The sequence below is a fragment of the Camelus dromedarius genome, chromosome 7, assembly GCF_036321535.1.
Source record: "Camelus dromedarius isolate mCamDro1 chromosome 7, mCamDro1.pat, whole genome shotgun sequence".
Classification (NCBI taxonomy): Eukaryota; Metazoa; Chordata; class Mammalia; order Artiodactyla; family Camelidae; genus Camelus; species Camelus dromedarius.
Window position 1 is genome coordinate 890803 of NC_087442.1, and position 18558 is coordinate 909360.

Genomic DNA, 18558 nt, shown 5'->3' on the forward strand with positions numbered 1-18558 from the left:
CAGCCAGTGGCACACTTCACCCTCCGTGGTCATACACGGTTTACTGCCGGCCAGGTGACTGGCGTGACGGCGGGGCGGGTGCCCTGCCCACATCCTCGGGCCTCGGCCTCCAGGCGGAGCAGGTGATGGGGAGACGGGTGCCCGTGACCTCAGACCCCCCCCTCCAGCAGGTACCTTATGTACCTTCCTGAAGCCCTGTTCAGATGTCTACTTTCAATCACATTACTTCTCACCGCGAGAGCACCTAAACATGCCAGGACGAACATACTAACGGTTTTTAAATGTGCTGCTGTCTAAACTGCTCTGGGCCAGAGGAGTCCGTTTGCAAAGGGGGTGGGCTTTTGCTGTCCACACAGCACTATTTTGGGGATGTGACAGGGGTCTCCATACACAGCTGTCACCCCCCAACAAGTGCGTGTTTTAAACGTCATGACTGCTTCCTTCTGCTAGGCGCTTTTCTCCTGAAATATTTTAGTTGAGGCTTTCAGCCAGAGGAACGTCACTTTACCTGTATAGAGTGTGTGGTTGTGAACTTCCAGTTTTAATTAGGAGTCACTAAATTAGATGCTCAGAAAGCGTCTTCCCTCCGCCTAGCAGCCAGCGTCCCACTGTTGTGCTGTTGGAATAACTTGCATCTGTCATTTTATGCGTGTCCCCTGTTCCGCAGCACAGTAATTACAAGGTGCCCCCTCTCACGCTGACGACCGCCATCTCAGGAAGTGTGGACGGGCAGTGCCGCCTTCACCGGGTTCCTGGTAAAGGAGACGTGCCTCCCGCATGCCCCTCTCAAACCCAAGCACGAAGCGGGCTCTAAGGTGACAGCGCGCTCACCGCTGACAGCCCACGTGTCGCTGTGGAATTGTGTGTGGGTGAAACCTTCTTGTTTTCTACATATTGGGAAATGCGTTCTTAACAAGAATCCAAACATGGAGCATTTTCAGTCTTTAATCAAGCCCTGGGTCCAGAGTGGACACTGGGACTGGACATGAAAGAACCAAGGACAGTGGACGTCGGACAAGTGAGCGGCGGCTGCCTTACAGGAGAGCGAGACCCGCCCAGTGTGTTCCGGGGCTGGTCCCCCCGCCCCGGGGTGACGGTGAGGCCAGCTCTGTCGACCCCTCCCCTGGCACCTCTCTGTCCCCTGCGGACACCAGCAGGAGGGGAAGAGCCCATCCATCCGATTTAATCCTATTTGCTTCTCCAGGCTTTGTTCTCATGTTTTGGTTTTGTTGCGGGCTTTTTTCCTGCTTAGTCAGTCTTTGAACTAAATGTTACGATTAAGTTCTTTTAAGCCAGACCTCCTCTCTCAACACTAGCACGCTGCATTTGGACAGATAACCTAGTCAGAAAACCCAGCACTGCGCTCTTGTGTGTGTGTTTTCAATCCCTGTCTGGTGACGGAAATAGACCAGGGAGTTGGCTGCTGGGAGGCCTGTCTCGGGGAAGGACTTGCCACGTGGCTCTCAGACCCCAGGATGACTCGGCTGTGCCCCAGCGCCTTTTGGGGGAAACAGAAACAAGCCCTCACCTGGGGGCAGTTTACTCTGCCAGCAAGGGAGGCAGAAGACAGTGTCGGTGGTCCCTCCAGGACCCTGGACAGCACCCCGCCTCTGCCAAGGCCCCCTCTCCCCAGCCCAGAGCCTGCGGTTTCCTCTGCAGTCACACACGTCCGCAGACAAGTCACTGTGCGGTGGCCCTGCCCTGGGCGCCTTTCCCTTGTTCTCAGCACCTGCCTCACCAGGCCTGTCCGTGCACAGTATCCTGGCATCTGGTCTCTGGTTTGCTCAATTCCAGGTACAAGAGAAACCTGCAGCCCTGATGGCCAGGTGTAGGCGCCGGACCCCAGGCTCCAGCCGCCTAAAATCCAGGCGGGTTTGCATCAGGAAGGAGAGGAGGAGCGGCTGGTTTTCCAGCCTCCCCAGACGTGGGGTCGTGGGGTCGTGGGGGTGAGGGCTGGAGGTGCCCTACCACAGCTGACGCTTAACTTCCGGGCCTTGGGGTGGTGTTTCAGCTGATCTCTCTCCTGTGGTCTTGCCTCCACAGATGGACCATGACCCAAGGAAGCCCGCGTACATCGCCACCCAAGGACCGCTGCCCGCGACCGTTGCTGACTTCTGGCAGGTGAGCCTGTTTTTAATAAAATTTCTTTTCTGAAAGTAAGATCTTAGTAAGTTGATAATGAATAACGCTTGGATTCAGTTAAACCAATTCAAACTTGTGTTCCCAGGTGTTTATCAAATGCTACTTGATTCCAGCATTTACATGAACCCTTTAACATTTTCTGTTATCAGTCTTTGTTTTCCGTAACACAATGTGAGAAGGTCCCTTTGAGAGATTTAGTTAAAGACTCTCACTTTGTTTTTTAGCGACTTCCACTTTCATTTTATGAAATATAAAGAAATGAAGTAGTAAATGTTTAATGTAGTTCATTCAAATGTGTCTCTTATCTATGGTTTTAATTGTTTGAAGGTAGAAAGCCGGCTAAGTTACAGTCTCTCTTTGCGGATTCTCTGTAACGCATGTTAAAGGCCAGGCTGGTATCTCTTCACTCAGCAAAGCCCTGGACGCCCAGACGGGCTCAGGCGTTGAGAAGTAACGTCCGCACTGGCCAGTAAGAGGAGAAGCAGGAGGGCAAGTGGTTCCCTCACTTCCTCTCAGTCACCCACCGAGCAGCAGAGCGTGGTGGGAATGGCCTTGGGACGGTGGCACCGGGGACGAGCGCCTGAGTTCATGTTCCTGCTCAGCAAGTGTAGCAACTTCCTACTGTGTGTCGGGGACACCGCGTGTCCCCAGAACTGCTCCAAGGGCCCCTTGGCAGCTGAGGACAAGAGGAGGAGGTCGTGCCTTCTGGGTCCCGGAGTGCAGTGGTCGGACCAGGGCAGTGCGTTGGTCCACGTAGCTGGGCTTCGGTCCCGGTGGTGACGCGGTGCTGCAGCCTGGCCGTTCACACAGGCGGGTAGACGGGCTGGCAGCGGGCAGAGTCGCATGTGCGCCACGCCCCTGTTCCTGTGGTCTTCCGATCCCTTTCCCAACTTTCCAGCCAACCCTCTCCTGACTCTTGACCCAGAGGAGGGTCAGTATTCCATTCCACCCTTGGGAACAATCCCTGCAGGCTCTTCTGGGAAATCAGAAGGGGCCCGGGGTTCGCCGAGTGTCCACCAGGGCGCTTTGCCTCAAAAGCGTATTAACCACCGGCGTCATCATCCCCGTGAGACAAGCGAGCACCCACGAGAGCACCCCAGCCCGTGAGTCGGAAGCCGAGATCCGGACGCGTCTGCGTGGCCCTGCTCTGTCCTGGGCCTTCGCGCTGTGGGAGAGATACCAAACAGCCCCTGCGGCGGTGCCGTAGAGGCACGCGCTCTGGTGGCAGGTGGTCCGCGGAAGCGCTGGCCCCACCCGCCTTGGGAGCTGTCTCCTCCGAGAGCTTGGGCGCCTGGGTGGGGCTCCTCCAGGCACGGGGCACGCGGGCCCGAGGGTCTGGGGACCGTGTCTCTCTAGGAGGTACTTCCTGGCGTCAGGCAGAGCTGCCTTCCTGCGCCGGGAGCCCCGGTCCTGCTCTGCTCCCGGAGCGTCGTCGGAACTCTGCGGAAGCGTGTGCCCGCCCCCCAGGCTCCTGGTGCTCGGACAGACAGAACAAAGAAAACTCTGAGTTGTGGGGTGGAGCAAGGAAGGCCCGCGGCACCGCGGCCGCCCTCCTCCTTGCCCAGGCTGCGCAGTCTACATGTGGTGCGCGCGCGGTGCCCCAAAGAGGGGTTGTTTCGTTCTTACCAGCCCGTCAGCCCCAGTAGTCACGTCCTGTGGGCAAAGCTGCTCTCACAGACAGAATCACAACTTTCTTCAGGACACGTGGACACTTGGCGTAATGATCGCTCACATCCAGCGACCCCTCACTCTGAGCCAGCCCTGTGTCTGGCTCCACGTGTCCTGGCCCGTGGTCTGTGCAGCCAGCGAGGCTTGGAGGCGCGTAGCTCGCCCGGTTCGCGCGGCTGGTAAACGGGGGGGGCTGGTGCGGTTTCTTTCCACCTGTTCCGAGTTCTTGCGGCTGTCGGGGGCAGCTTACGTGTGAGCGTCCGCGGTCCGCAGGACGCTCCGGAGCGCTCATGGAGGTCTGATGTCAGGAGCGTGCTTGCTTGAAATGGCACGAAAGCATCTCCAGATGACACAAGCAGAGAAAACGTGAAGGTGCGATGGCGTGCAGGGTGCTCTGAGACGCACCCCAACGGGCATTTATCTGACTGTCCCAGGGGACACTGACGTCCCTCCAGGTGGTCGCAGACTCTCTACACAAGAAGGGCTGTGGCCGACAGGTGACCCTCGGGGACGTCGACAGGCACGTGAGCACACTGCAGCCTCTGAGAAGTCCTGTAGCAAGAGGCCCTGCCCCACTTTGTCTCCTCCAAATGCCCTTGACCGAGACGGTGAGGTCTCTCGGGGACACGTGAGGAGGACCCAGTGACGAGATGTTGGCCTTGGCCGGAGGGCTGGTCCTGTCTGTGACGTGCTTCTCAGCACAGCCACGCTTGTTGGCTTGGCTCTGAACTTTGTTATTTCAGACGTGGGCATCGACTAAGCATAGCCCTGTACCAGTACCTGCCCGTGAGCCACAGGCTCGACACTTGGAAGTTCACTGGCCACTGCGGCCCAGCAGAGCGCCTGCAGAGGAAGCACCGCCTGTCTTTACAGCTTCCTGCAGAAGGCGGGGCCGTTCAAAGGCCACCGTCAAGGGTAAGTGCTTTTAAGAGTAAAGCCTGATTGGAAACTTAAAAATTCCGGGCTGTCCAGGAATATCACCTCTCACTTTATTGTCTGGATTTATGGCCTTTAATGAGTTTTGACCGAAGAACTCAGCACGTGTTACAGAAAACATCGAAGCGTCTCCGTGTGCCGCCCTGAAGCCTTCCCTGGGAGGCGCTCACGGGTGTTTACGCAGGAACGGTCACCATGAGGCAAGCAGATGTAAACAGTGGCGTCCCAGCTCCCAGGCACAGAGGAGCCCAGTCTGGGAGCTGGAGATGGCAGAGAGGACCCTCTCACCCTGTTTCCAAACAAGGTCCCAGGTTCCAGGTGGCCGTGGATCTGGGGGGACGTCATTCCACCCAATACAACAGCCAAGAGGAAAACAGGCGTGGAGCCCCAGTGTGGCGCTGTTGCTGCAGGACCAGTGGACACCGCACAGATGGACGGACGGGTGGAGGAGGGGCAGCGGAGGCACAGAGAGGCCCGAGGCCATCAGCAAGGGGGACGCGAGGTGGGCCCGGCAGGCTCAGGGCGACCTCCAGAGGAGGGGCAGGGAGGCTCTGTCTTCACGGGAACACGGCACTTCTAGAACATTCCATCATAGGTGTGCCAGCAGTGCCAGCCCTTCCACCCTCAGCTCGGTCACCACAATCTGGGGTCTCCAGCCCCAGTCGCGCCCTCACTCCCTACTCCCCTCCTCTGCCTGACACAGCACTGCTCACCACCTGTGATTAGAGTGCTTTCTCTAAATTCACATCGTGGGTTGTAAGAATTTGATTCCAAAGTCAAACACATGCTGGACGACCTTCCCATAGAAATGTGTTCTGCTCTGTGAGGACGGTGGGTCTGCCCCGGCCGACGGGGCTGCAGAGGGAAGCGGACACGCCCTGGGGGAGGAATGCAGCAGGAAGATGCCATTTACGGAGCACCTTCCGTCTGTGAGCGCACGTGATGCCCCGACGACCAGGCCGAGGACGTCACGGTGTGGTATGTGACACACAGACACTGTGGTGCGGTCCCACAGGGACAGGGATGGTGGGGGCTGGGGCTGGGGAGCTGGTGATGGGGCCAGTCTCAGTCTGGAACGATGAGAAAGTCCTGGAGACGGTGGTGGAGAAGGCTGCACAACAGTGTGAAAGTGCTCGGTGCCCTCGAACTGTGCACTTAAAAGCCGGCTAGGAGGGTGTTTTCACATTGTGTGTATTTTAGTAGAATAAAAGCAAAGCGTAATCCCAGTTCCAGCAGAAGCTGAGGCCCCGGGAGCCCAGCAGCTCGCCTAGCAGCTCGCCCAGCCCACAGCTGGCGGCCCCAGCCCACAGCCAGTGGCAGGCCAGCGGCCCCAGCCCACGGCCGGCGGCCCCAGCCCATGTCATCCGACGCGCTGCTCCCTACACCGCGCACCTTACTACCAGGAGGGTGCGTGGGTGGGCAGGCGCGTCCCCGTGAAAGGAGAGAGGGACCCTTCCTGTGGGGCTACCAGGGTGTGCGGCCAGCCCCTGCGGGACAATGGTGCTTCCCTCCAGGCACAGAGGATGTGAGTAGGTCCCCCAGGGTGTGTGCGTGTCCAAGGCTAGGTCAGGGTGAAGGCTTCTCTGGGGCTGCGGTCTCCCCACCGGGAGGGGAGGTCTGCGCACCTGCCAGGACCCAGGCACCTCGGGAGCATCCAGACAGCTCTTTGGAGAAAAGCGGGCTCCGGGCTGTGAGCAGGGGGGAGGGGCCAGCTCTGGGCGCGGGGGAGGGGCCAGCTCTGGGCGCAGGTGAGGGGCCCTGTGCCATCTCGGGCAGGCGTCAGCCACCTGCCGTGGGGCTCCTCCGGCCCCACTTGTTCAAGGAGCCCTGTCTGTGAGGCAGTCTGCTGTCTGTCCCTCCTTCCATGTTTTTGACTGAGCCAGCAGCACTAAGAACTTCCCCACAGGCAGCATCCTCGTGTCTCCATCACTGAAGCCTCAGTTCAGGTGACCGGTCGGCAGGTGCGTGAGGGCTCTTGCCAGACGTGGACTCTAGAGTCAGCGCACGACGTGCCCAGCCTGGCCCGAGCCGCGCCCCAGCTCAGGGGCCGGCAGCTCCAGGGTGGGGACTGGTGGCCGTTCCCCGCTCGCTGGGGCTGGGGGGCCGGGAGAGCCCAGAGGACACTCCAGAACAGAATGTCTGCCCCTGCCCGCCCTGCTAGGCGGGCTTTTGGTAACTTTCAGACGGACCCGGTGCTGGGGAGCTGGAGCGCAGGCCCCAGGGCAGGGCGGGCCTGCCAGGCCCGCAGGAGCTCAGTGGCGCCCAGGTCACGTTGGCGCTCATCACTATGACTGCTGTCCTGCGGAGGAGAGAAGTTCACCTGTAGACTCAGCTTCCTGCCCCCTGGAAGTGTGTGCCGCTGGGACGTCCACGGGGGAGGGTGGGTGCGCTTTCTTCTGAGAGCAGTGGGCTTGATTTAGATAAAGGGGCCACTCCGTATCGCCATCAGTCATTGTCCTCAGGGTGGTCAAGAAAAACGCCCAGCCAGGTGCTGTGGGAGACACAAAGAATGTGAGGGTTTCCTTTCCAGGGACCCGCTGCCCCGGGGGCGGGGAGAGAAGCAGAAGGGCAACTGAGAGGCACAGGAGCGAACCGTGCCCGGTGCCGTGGTGCCGGAGGCCTCGGGCGAGGGGGGCGACGCTGCCCGCTGCCCCTGCGCGCTGGGCCCGGCCAACAGGGAGCCGAAGGTGGCGGCCCGTGTCCACCTCCAGCGGGGCAGCCAACAGATGACCGCTCTACGGCCGGCGTCATCCAAGCCCCGGGGAGTGAGCCTGAGCACCCAGGGGTGGCCCCCGCCTGGCCACGCTGCGCCCCAGGGCCCCCCATGTGCAGGGCGCCCTCCTGCCCATGAGACCACGTCCTGTCAGGGCCCGTCATCTCCAGTTATCCTCAGAGGCAGGGCCGAGAGGGGAGGCCGTCCCTGCGCCTCTGTGACTCTTGGGTGAGTCGCGCCCAGCTGTTGGTCCTGGACAGCTCTAGGCAGGGGTGGTAGAGCGGAATCTGCAGACTTTGCGGCTCTGGACTGAGAGGCTGTAGGAGAGATTTCCTTCTTCAGCGGATTGGTGGGGTGATTTTAAAGCACATTGTTTGATTAAATTAAAGGGGTGACAAGAGTTGAAGACAGCTCGTTTCTTTGAAAACCTGACTTTTCATTTCCGTGAGCTCAGAAGTCCTTTGACCACAAGGATTTAGCAGTCTTGTTGGATTTTCTATACGTGAATTCACAAACTTTGGTCAGATCATCTTATCTAAATTTGGGGATTGAAGGCCAGGATCTTGCAGGGGTGAGCATGGCGCTGCCTGGTGGCCCCGCAGCAGGAAGTGTGCGGGTCCTCCCGCCGCACACGTGTCAGAACGTCAGCTTAGGCTTGGGTGAAAAACACGTACCTTGAGTTTCTTCTTTAACCAATTTTTGTGGCTCTAGCTGAAAACACCCTGCTTTGATGTGCAATGTTGGCTCCCTAGTCTGTCCTGTCTTCCTCTTTCTTCCTCCTCTTCCTCCTCCTCTTGCCTCACGAGTGGACCTGATGTAAACGCATCGGGTCTTGATTTTGAAAAGGGAAAAAAAACGGCAGCCTGAGGGGCATTTCCGTCTGGGACGTCAACCTGCACATTTAACGTGAAACATGAACACAGGCCAGGGGGCTGTACATGGTTCTGAGTGACAGCGCTCCCTCGACCCAGGTGATTTCTCGTACGGTCAGATACCTCCCTTGGAACTGCACAAAGTTCGGATGAAAAGTGCACCTCGTTTGTGAGCACGTGGTCCCACCGTGGAAATACCACAGCCGGTGGTCACACCAGCCATGTGGACTCTGCTCGAGAAGTAAGCCAGCCACTCTCTTTGCAAAAGATCTCTAACTTGATTCTAGTGAAATGGCAGGTATTTCTCTCCTGAGCAAAAATACCGACAGTGGAAAAAAATTCCAGAGGTGTCTGCGCCTGTTCCTCAAGTATCAGATTGTGGCTGCGTGGCTGGCGGGGGCCTGGGTCCAGTCTTAACAGCTGCAGGGTGCCTCCCTCCCCGCCCGCCCTGCTGCGCGTCCGCATTTCCTATCAGCGCTGCCACCCGCACCCCCTGGTTCTACCTCTTCACGGAAGCCCACACCGATAGGGTTACTGGGAAACAAATCAGGTGGGTGTGTCCCGAGTCGTGCTTGGAAGTCACAGTAAAGATTCCATAACCTTCATCTGATTTAGTCAGATCTCCATCCCCAGCTATTCATGGTTTGACACAAGCCTGTGACTGCGCGGCTGAAACAGACCCGGGTGCTGGAAGGGCTGGACGACACGGGCGGGGCGGGGCGCTCGGGGGTCTGCCTGCCCACGGGGTTGCCGTCGCCCCTGTTCTTCTCTCGCCCACTCCAGACCACGTGGTTACAGCTGACGGACCTCTAACGCAAGTGTTCTTAGACCTCTGTGATTGACCCCCAGTTTCAACATTCGTCAGCGTCCCCGTTGCCGGGATTAAGACGATGTCTGTTCAACCTGTGAAAAGAAATCGAAAAGGAAATGAGTTGTGTGGTCAAGATGGTAGGGGGACGCATGGGGTCTGGGGAAGGCTGTCTCCACTCCACGCAGCGGCAGTGACGGCGTGCATGCCGAGAGTCCATGGGCATTGAAAAAAAAAAAAAAAAAAGCACGTTTCTGTACATTAAGCAGGTCCTGGGAGGACCTCTGCCAGGCAAGCCTTTGATAGCGTATTCGCTGAGTTCTCTTTCTACAGGAATATTCAAATGCTGCCTTGTGAAAATATGTATTGTTTTCAACGAAGCATCAGTTAGAATAAATCCCTGTGCTGGATGCCTTCGGGGGCAGAATCAGCAACCAGAGGCGCTTCAAGGAGGCGACAGTCTGGAAGAAGAAAGGCATGCACGCAAGACGAGGATGACACCAGCTGGAATCGGGTGCCTCACAAGAGACGCGGGGAGGGCAGAAGACGCTTCCAGCCTGGAGGGACCGCGCTTTGTAGAGACAGTGGCCTGGGCGTCTCCCCGGTGGCTCAACTTCCCTGTAATCGGGTCTCAGCGGGGCTTCGGCTTCGAAAGAGTTTTGTTTACTAAACATTTAGTCCTCAAAAAAGGTTTCGAAAGAAGAGACCCTATAGTTTCTCTCCATCTGCTTTAATTAGCTCCACTAGTTAGAAATCAAGGCACAGTTTTATTACAAGTTTTTTGAGACTGAGGGCTGTTCATCAAATGATGTGTTATTGACAGTTTGCATAATGCAGATCTGAGCGTCCTCCTGGTGCGTCATGTGCCCCCGCACAGAATCAAGGAGGATCGTGGGTTTTACGGGGCTGTCTTGTCGATGCTGGGAGGATGCTGGGCTGAGCAGGTGCTCCTGCCGGCGGGGGAGGCTCGGCGATACCTAGTGCAGACGCATGGTGCGCAGCACGCGGAGAGGTCAAAGGGCAGAGGAGAATGTTCTATGTTTAAATTTGTCTTGTCTTGCCGTGAAATACGGGTTTTATTTCCCAGTATGTATCTCCTGTGACTGGGGCCAACTGTCTGAACGACGGAGTGTTAACGTCCCCCTTGCTTGGCTGACGACCGTGACCGAGGTCCCAGGCTGCGTGGCGTCAGCTGTGCTGTCCTCGTGGTTTCTTCTTGATGTTGCCCCCGAGGGGCTCGGCCCAGGCTGGGCTCACAGAGGTGGTTGTAGCTGCGTGTCTCACGGTCACCGAGGATGGCTGGGCTGGCTGCTCCTGCTCCCCTAGCCGCCAGCGGGGAGGTGGGGGGCGCCGTCACAGAGAAGGCTCCCACCACTCCCGCCCCCACGTGCCAGGCAGCAACAGGCCGCCAGGTGGGCTCCCCAGGTGGGCTGGCGTGTCCGCGGGGAAGCTCACAGAAGAGCCCGAGAGTGCCCGTCCTGCTCCGGACGAGCACCAAGGACTGATGCTCGCAAGCCAGCGCCCAGGCTCGTTTCTGCCCCACTCTGGCGCTTTGTTCATCCTGGGGTGGCGGCTCTGCTTCCTGTGCGGGGAAGTCCCCACTTCACGCCTTGCAGGATGGTTTCGGCCAGGCCACCTCTCACCACCCCCACCATGGCCTCTGATCTCCTGACTCATGCCTGGTGCTCAATAACTGTGCCCAGTGAACCGGCAGGGACCACGCATGCCGTGTCCTCTGACACGGAACCAAACGGAAAGTGCTGGAAATCGCCACTGCTGGAGTTCACCCGTCTGCTCTGTAATTCAGCAAACTGCTTACTTCAGTGGACTCCAGCAAGGTCAGGTGGGGACTCTGGTGGCTCTTTGCTTCCTGGAAGAGGAGGATTTCAGTTTCTCAAAGACTCGGCTTGGAAACAGCACCTTCCTGGTGTCGGGCAGGACCCTGCCGAAACCAAGCCTGGGAAGACGCGAGAGTGGGACGTCCCCTCTTCAGAAAGGGCGCCGCCTGACCTGGAGCCTCCGCTGGCGTCCGGCGGCCCCGCGGAAACGCACACAGGCGCCGCTGGTGTGTCCTGAGGGTCGGCTGCTCGGGCAGCGAGGCCAGAGGTGGAAACAGGCGGGAAGGCGGTGGTTTTCCCGCAGGGATCCAAGGCCCCGCGGGCAGAGCCGGGCGCAGCCATGTGATGTCAGTGCCCGAGTGGGCTGGGATTCGTTTGGGTTAGTAAACCCTCCTCTCTGCTTTCACACGGGGACCTAAAGAGAAGTATCATCCCCCAGAGTGCCTTCAGGCGTTTGTTTAAACCAAGCTTCCTTCGGGCTGAGTCTCCCCCAGACCTTCAGAGAGCCAGGCGGGTCCCTGAGCGGAAGGACCCTCCTCAGGTGAGGGGCTTCCGAAAGTCGTGCTTGGGTGGCCCAGGCAGGCTGTTCGACGATAGTTTGTGGTCTGGATCATTGTATTTTTATTACGTTCATAAAAATCTGTTTCTCCTCATTTTTGTAATGGCTCCAATGAGCGTCTCCTCCTTGTGAAGGCGCATTAAGTTGTCACGGGCTGGAGGGACCCGTTAGTGGGGCGGATCTGAGGGGCTGAAAAGCTCAAAGTGGGGTCCCTGCTTTGAATTCCCATCTGGCTGGGTTTGCACTGAGGAGAAGGAGGTGTGTGGCCTGAACATCATTCATGCTGATGTGGGCTTTCTTGTCGACACTTCGGCAAGTCCCACTCAATTCTGGTATAAATGAAACGCAGTAAGGTGCCTTCCGAATATTGACTGTTCCTGGCACGGGGGGAGTATAAATCAATATCAAAAGAGAAAAATACCGCGCACGTCTGATTTTTTTAAATGTAATTTAAAAGGGGGAACTTCATAACAAGAACACGAATAGAAAACACTTTCTAGGTGAGATACGTGGATTTCTTTTAAGTAAGACCTTAATTGGATTGCTAAATCTGTATTTAAAAAGAAACAGAAGCTCCCTTGGGCACAAAATTTACATCCAGATGCAGTTGCTTACGGATGTTTCTGCGACGTCAATGTGACCCACCACGGGAGGAGCAGACCCCTCCTCACTGTGTAATTTAAAAAGCCAGCGAGCCCGCAGGCCGCGCAGTCGTGCTGCATGCTCGCGGGCCACAGTCGCGAGTCGCGTTTGAAGAAAGCCAGGTTCTGGGGCTTCGGGGCCTTTGTCCTCCCCGCACGTTTTCATGGGGCCCGTTGGTTTCCTGTGTCCAGGAGCCGGGGCTGGTGTGGCTGTGACGAGGCAAGTCAGGTTTGGGTGTGTTTGCATCTGTTGCTCTGTTTGGGGAGAAGTAAATGAAACGCGGCTGGGGTGTGTCTCCCGGTCACGCCCTGGGGGGAGGTCCTCTCAGAGCGCACTTCTGACAGGACAGCAGCCTCACTGCACGAAAGGTGGCCCTAGTCCCACGAAGTGACAACAGCACCTGAACAGTCAGCGTGTCCTGGAGTCCTGGCGCGTCCCTGCCGGGTCAGCCTGCCTGCGGTGGGCCGCGCGCGCCCGCACCCTGCCCCCTGCTCTGTGCTGTGTTCCGGAGAGCCCCCTTGACAGGTGAGAAGTGGGGCGGGCAGGCGGCTGAGCGCAGCGCTGGGGAGCTTTAAGAGGCACGGCAGGAGTTTCCGAGGTTTTTCAAGGCGTTTTATGGCCTGTGCAGAACACGGGGCCAGCAGACTCAGGAGGCAGGCAGGGTGGCAGGGTGAACTGCGGAATGGAAATGAGCTACGTTCCTAGGAACGGAGTCGACCTGGACTCTGCACGGACTCCATGGGTGCGGGGCACAGCCACTCACGCTGGCGTCCTCGGTCCACAGATGGTGTGGGAGAGTGGCTGCGTGGTCATCGTCATGCTGACCCCCCTCTCGGAGAATGGCGTCAGGCAGTGCTACCACTACTGGCCGGATGAAGGCTCCAACCTCTACCACATCTACGAGGTACTGCCCCCAAAGGCGCCACGGGCCATTGGCCGTGGCGGGTGTGGGTGGGCCTGCCCTGTGCAGATGCTGGCTGCCGTCCCTTGAGGCCTCACCGGGCAGTCGGTGCCCACAGGAGGCATCCCCGCCTGCAGGCAGCAGACACCCAGACCCTCCAGGCAGCTGTGCCCCAGGGACTGGCGGAATGGCATGGGTTTCATTTTTAAGTTTTATGAATCTAAATTCGGGCAGAAAGGACCTCAAAAATGACCTCACTGGGTGGTCATCTGAGCCCAGTTCTGGATAACAGACCTCCGGTGACCCTAAGTCTTGGTGGCTGGCCCCCGTACCGGGCCCTCGAGGGTCGCGGGCGTCTGTGTCCGTGACGCTTGGCCCTTTACTTGGGGGTCACCTGCTGGGGAGCTTGTTTCTCCTGCTGGACTTTCTGTCCACGTCGAGAAGGGGCTAAATAAACCCGGCAGTTAAGCCAGTGCCAGAGCCTCCTTTGGCAGTGTCGGGCTCTGAAATTAGTCAGAACGCCCAAGACCCACAGCAGAAACCTTGTTGGAAGCGTGGAGGTCCACCCCAAGTTGGCTGGGGCTTTTGGGTCCCTGCCCTGAGCCGGGAGCTGTGTCTCTGGTGAAGTCTCAGAGCGAGTGGGACCCCACTGGGTGGAACCCGTTGCTGTTTCTGGTCAGAAGTGTAATTTTTCTCTGATGATTTTTCTTGAAGGTTTAAATGGCTTAGAAAAGACCAACACTAAATAGTTTTGGATTATACCACTTTTTTCAAATAATTTTTCAAATAATTGGGCTCTCCAGTGACAAAAAAAATTTAGAAAAAATTTTAAAACATTTAAGAAAAAAATTTAATGAAAAAAATTTTTTTAATTAAGAAAAACAGCCAGGCAGCGGTGGTTTGTGCACAAGGTGTCACAGCTGGGAGGGGGGGCGCCCGCCTGCCGCTGCGGTCACGCCCACACCCCGCCCCCCGCCCCCCGCCCCCCACTGGCTCCGAGTTCGGGCTCCGTGGCTCCTGGCCAACGCCTGCCTCTGTCCCCGCCCCGCCCCTCCCCCAGGTGAACCTGGTCTCTGAGCACATCTGGTGCGAGGACTTCCTGGTGAGGAGCTTCTACCTGAAGAACCTGCGGACCAGTGAGACGCGCACCGTGAGCCAGTTCCACTTCCTGAGCTGGCACGACCAGGCCGTGCCGGCCTCCACGCGGTCCCTCCTGGACTTCCGCAGGTAAAACCCGCAGCCCGCCGGCCAGGGAGGCGTCCGGAGCGTGGGCGCCAGGGAGGGAGGGCCGCTCAGCGCCCGGGCTGCCGTGTCTGCGGTGCCCACGGCTGTGAGACGTGCATGTTGTAGATACATTTATGTTTTATGCGGCAGAAGGGAGGGGAGTTACGTTTAGTCACATACTAGTTGCAAGGTGTCTTCTAGCCTTCGTGAGGTTACAGAGTGAGGGGGACAGAGATCTTGGATTCACGGGCCTTCAAGTGGTGACGTCACAGGATGTTAGTCTGGATACTCATCTGCTTAGACACGGCGGTGAGTTAGGTGTAGGCCCAGATTCTGAACTGGACGGTCTCGGATGAACGCCTGGCTGGAGTTAGCACGTGACCACGTATTTGCAGTGCAGTTTTGAAGCTGCCAGTTTAAAAACAGCCAGTCCTTCGTTCAAGCTCTAGTCAGCCGGTCGCCCATCGGGCCATGGTTTTAGAGTGTGTTGACTGAATAAATGCTAGGAGGATACTGACAACGCAAAAGGAAAAGCAGAGCGTAGGACAGACGCTCTGCCTGCACATCAGAGCTGGTGACGGCAGTCGGTGGGCGCTGGCTGTCGCTGGTGGTGGGTGAGCAAGCACCTGCCGAGAGAGCGAAGCCAGTGAGCCGCAGACAGCATGTGGAGCAGGTGCCGAGCTTTCTAGAGCCTCTCACGTTTGTCTGGTGGGAGACCCACCTAGGACGGGGAACAGATAAGTGTTCAAACCAGGAATTCGAGAGTAAGGACAAAATGCACTCGAATCCCCTTAATTGCACGTGACCGTAAGGCGGTTTGTGTCTGAAGAGCCCGCAGTCCTGTGACCGGAGGGAGGCTGAACTGACAGGAGTTGTCGGCAAGGTGGGGTTCAAGGCGTACCTGGGTTTCCTGAATTTGTGCCTCAGACTCTGAAAGTGATTCTGATGCCACCTCTTTTGCCTGTTAGTCCACTTTTGAAAAGCAAAAGGATTTTTTTTAATTTGAGTAGCTCTTTGTGTCAAATAGCATGGGAAAGAGCTGCAGCAGAGACGTGCGTTTGGTCCCCCCTGTGACACAGCGTCCCCTCCCCAAGGGCACCGCACGGAGACCTGGACGCCCCTGGAACAGGTCCTCCCTCGTCCGTCCTGGTAGCCTGGCCATTATTTACGTTTTCTTAGTGCAAGTGTACTTCTAAAGACCTTACCTCGTCCACATCTCCCGAGATGGAGTCTTCAAACCACAGTCATTAGTGGCAAAGCGGGTGTAGCTGCCGGGCCGCGGCTTCCCCGTTCTCCCAGTCTTCACGCCCCGCTGGCGTGTCTGTACACGTGTGCGTGTGGGCGGGTCTGTCTCCACATCCCCACAGGGATGTGCACAACACATAACCGGCCTCTGTGCTCGCAGTTCACCATGAAGAAACATCGAATTCCCAAACCCCCTCTGTGCAGAGTCCCAGGGGACAGGGCCCCAGAAGGCTGTGTCAGCTGAAAGGACGGTGAGCCCAGACAGGGCTGGGGCGTCCGTTAGAGCCAGCGCCTCCTGCCCTCACGTGGCGGCGAGGCCGCTCCCGCGGGCCCCGGACCCTGGGACAGCGCGTTCTCAGGGCCCGTCACGCTTACACACGGATTGCTGCTTTGGGATCGCCTCTGTAAAACAGCGCCCAGGTGTCCGCGACCGGGAGGCGCGGCTGCCCCCGCGGAAGACGCTGGTCATTTCCACGCGACAGGGCTGCTCAGCCTCCTTGGAGCAGAAACCAGCAGCCCCTGCTCCGGCTTGTGTGTTCCTCAGACACCGAGATGTGTAATTAAATCTTCCTGGCGCCCAGAGGGAGCACATTTACACTTTAAAGAGAAGCTGCTAAGCTAAGAGATAATTAGCATCACATGTGAGGGCTTTGCTGCCGAAGAGCTCTCTCTCTCTCTCTCTCTCTTTCTCTCTCTCTCTCCGTCCTCTGTGCTGCTCACGTCCGCTGTGCGCAATGACACCACTAACGCTGCTCACTGTAAGAATGGACAAACCCTTACTTTGCCAGCTAATTAGCGGTGGCCAGTGTCATTTTTGTGATGTTGCAGCTAGTAATATGAGCCCAGTTGCATAGTCACAAAAGTGATCATTGGAAACTGTGACTGTACTGCAGGGACAGTGTGGGAAGCCCCTTTCTGAGCCTCTAACGACCTCTGAGCCTTGCTTGCGGCTGGTTGCACGGCGGTTCCTTCTCTCTCAGTGCCCGGCGGGTCGGTTTGTATCACTAACTGTTCTTTCTCAGCGCGTTCCTCCTGTGGAGTGTATACGACATCCGTGTCGTCGGTGTCCGCGGCCTTTTGCTTCCTGATGATTTGTTCTAGAAAAAGTAAAATAAGACCGCTGTGCACCGCTCATCTTCACCAATCGTGTGCACCACTCCCTCGGGTCGACCAGATGGACGCCTCTGCTGACTCTGCGGTGCCCCTGCCCCTTGGCCTGGTGCTCTGTGTTGTGATGATGCGAGTGCTTGGCCCTCTGTGAATAAACTTCTCCACCGCAGCAGCACACGTGTCTTCACTGCACGTCTCCTCAACTGCTTGGGGCTGCTTGTAAATAGGGTTAGCACAGGGCGGGGCCGGCTTGGACACTGACATTACAGTGAAACCTTCCTCGGTCCTCCCAGGCACAGCCCTGCTGGAGACAGTCACGTTTTAGACGTGCCGTAGAGACAGGAATTGCAGGACTGAGAGGCAAGGCACAGCCAAGGCAGCCAGCAGGTCGCCTGTTAGCAGCACGTCTCAGCCAAGGAGGTTATTCTCACTGCGTTTTGTCAAAGCGGGGCCTGGCCGGTGTAGATGGAGCACTTCTGCCTGCCGACTCCTTCCATTCTTGTTTCCTGAAAGCAGGACCATTTAAAGAAGGGTCTCTGGTTGGTATGTTTATTCTTTTTTAACATACCTTTTCTGTGCTTGGTCCCATCAAAAAAAAAAAAAGAGAGAGAGAGAGCAAAACTTAGCAATTGACCAAAAGTCGAGTTCAGTCTTTAGAAACGCAGGCCAGACCGTCAGGCCGGGAGCACCGCCATGCCGGATTTGCGGAGCCGAGGCGGCTCCCGCTGCAAAGACTTGGCGACTGAGAGCTTCCCCGGCAGCACACGGCTGGGAGGTGCGGAGCCGCCAGCTCTGGCCTGACGGGTGAGCTCACGCAGCCCTGCGCACGCACGCATGCCTGTGCACCTGCTGGGACACAGCACACGTCTGCACACTTGCATGCGCACAGCCTTCACTGAGCTGGCGGGCGCCCCGCCGCGCACACGGGAGGCTCGTCCTCGGGCCTGGCATCTATTTGTCGGAGCTGAAGCTCACGTTGCCTTGACAACCCGAGTCGAGAACGGGAGATTTGAGAAGGAGGAGCAGGCGGATCTATTTTCCGATCTGTTTCATCCTCAAAGGGCTGGGAAGGCTGAGGGCATTCAGGCACTGATGTGCCTTCGACTTTAATAAGCCCACCTTCCTCTGCTCACCTCCCCTGAACCTTAATATCGGGGTGCACGTCAAAAACAAGGCCAGGCTCCGGCAGGAACGGCGACGTGGCCTCGGGGGCCTGTGCTGCCCGTGTTCTGGGTGCTCACCCCCCAGCTCTTCGAGGCCCGCAGCTTCCATGCTGGGTTTAGACCCGGGGCACACAGGGCATGTGCTGCCCTGCTGGGCCTGGGTGGGGCACTCCTCAGGTGCCTCCCGCCACCCACCTCGTGCTGTTCAGGGGGACGGGGGCTCCCTGCAGCGGGACCTTATTCTGTTCGCTCCACAGCAGAAGTAGGAAAGCAGAACAACCCCGTCGCCGGGGCTCCACACCGGTCACACCCCCTCTGCTCGTCAGTCAGCTCCTGCTCCGCCTCTCCCTCCCCCGCCCCCACCTCCTTTTTCCTCGGCTTTTAGGCATTTGTAGCAGAAAAGCCGGCCAGCTGGACTTTCACTGTCAACAGACTGCTTCTGTGCTGAGCAGGCGAGCCTCTGCAGAGAGCTGTGGCCGTCCCGCTTCCGGCTGGGGACGGAGTCCTCTGCTCTGTCATTCTCTTCCAAATTTTGCTTCCCGTCATTTTGTGGAAATTCTTACCACACATTTTAGGGCACACCCTTCATGCATTTCCCCTTCCAATTAACCAAAATTCTGTCTTTGATTTTCTTTATTTAGAAATACTTCACTGCGAATTTTGATACACTTCGTAAACCTGTTTACTTGTTTCACTGAATTACCAAAAATGTCAAGCTTACACAGTGAATTTTAAAT

The 18558-nt window shown here is 57.6% G+C and overlaps 1 protein-coding gene across 2 annotated transcripts in view; it reads left to right on the forward strand.

The window, feature by feature from the left end:
• PTPRN2 (protein tyrosine phosphatase receptor type N2) overlaps nucleotides 1-18558 on the forward strand; it is a 519628-nt gene that overhangs the window by 479672 nt on the left and 21398 nt on the right. For both annotated transcript variants that reach the window (XM_064487140.1, XM_064487141.1), the window contains 3 exons: nucleotides 2044-2121; nucleotides 12963-13082; nucleotides 14140-14306. In XM_064487140.1, coding sequence (XP_064343210.1) covers nucleotides 2044-2121; nucleotides 12963-13082; nucleotides 14140-14306 — 365 coding nt within the window. The remainder of the gene's footprint in view (nucleotides 1-2043; nucleotides 2122-12962; nucleotides 13083-14139; nucleotides 14307-18558) is intronic.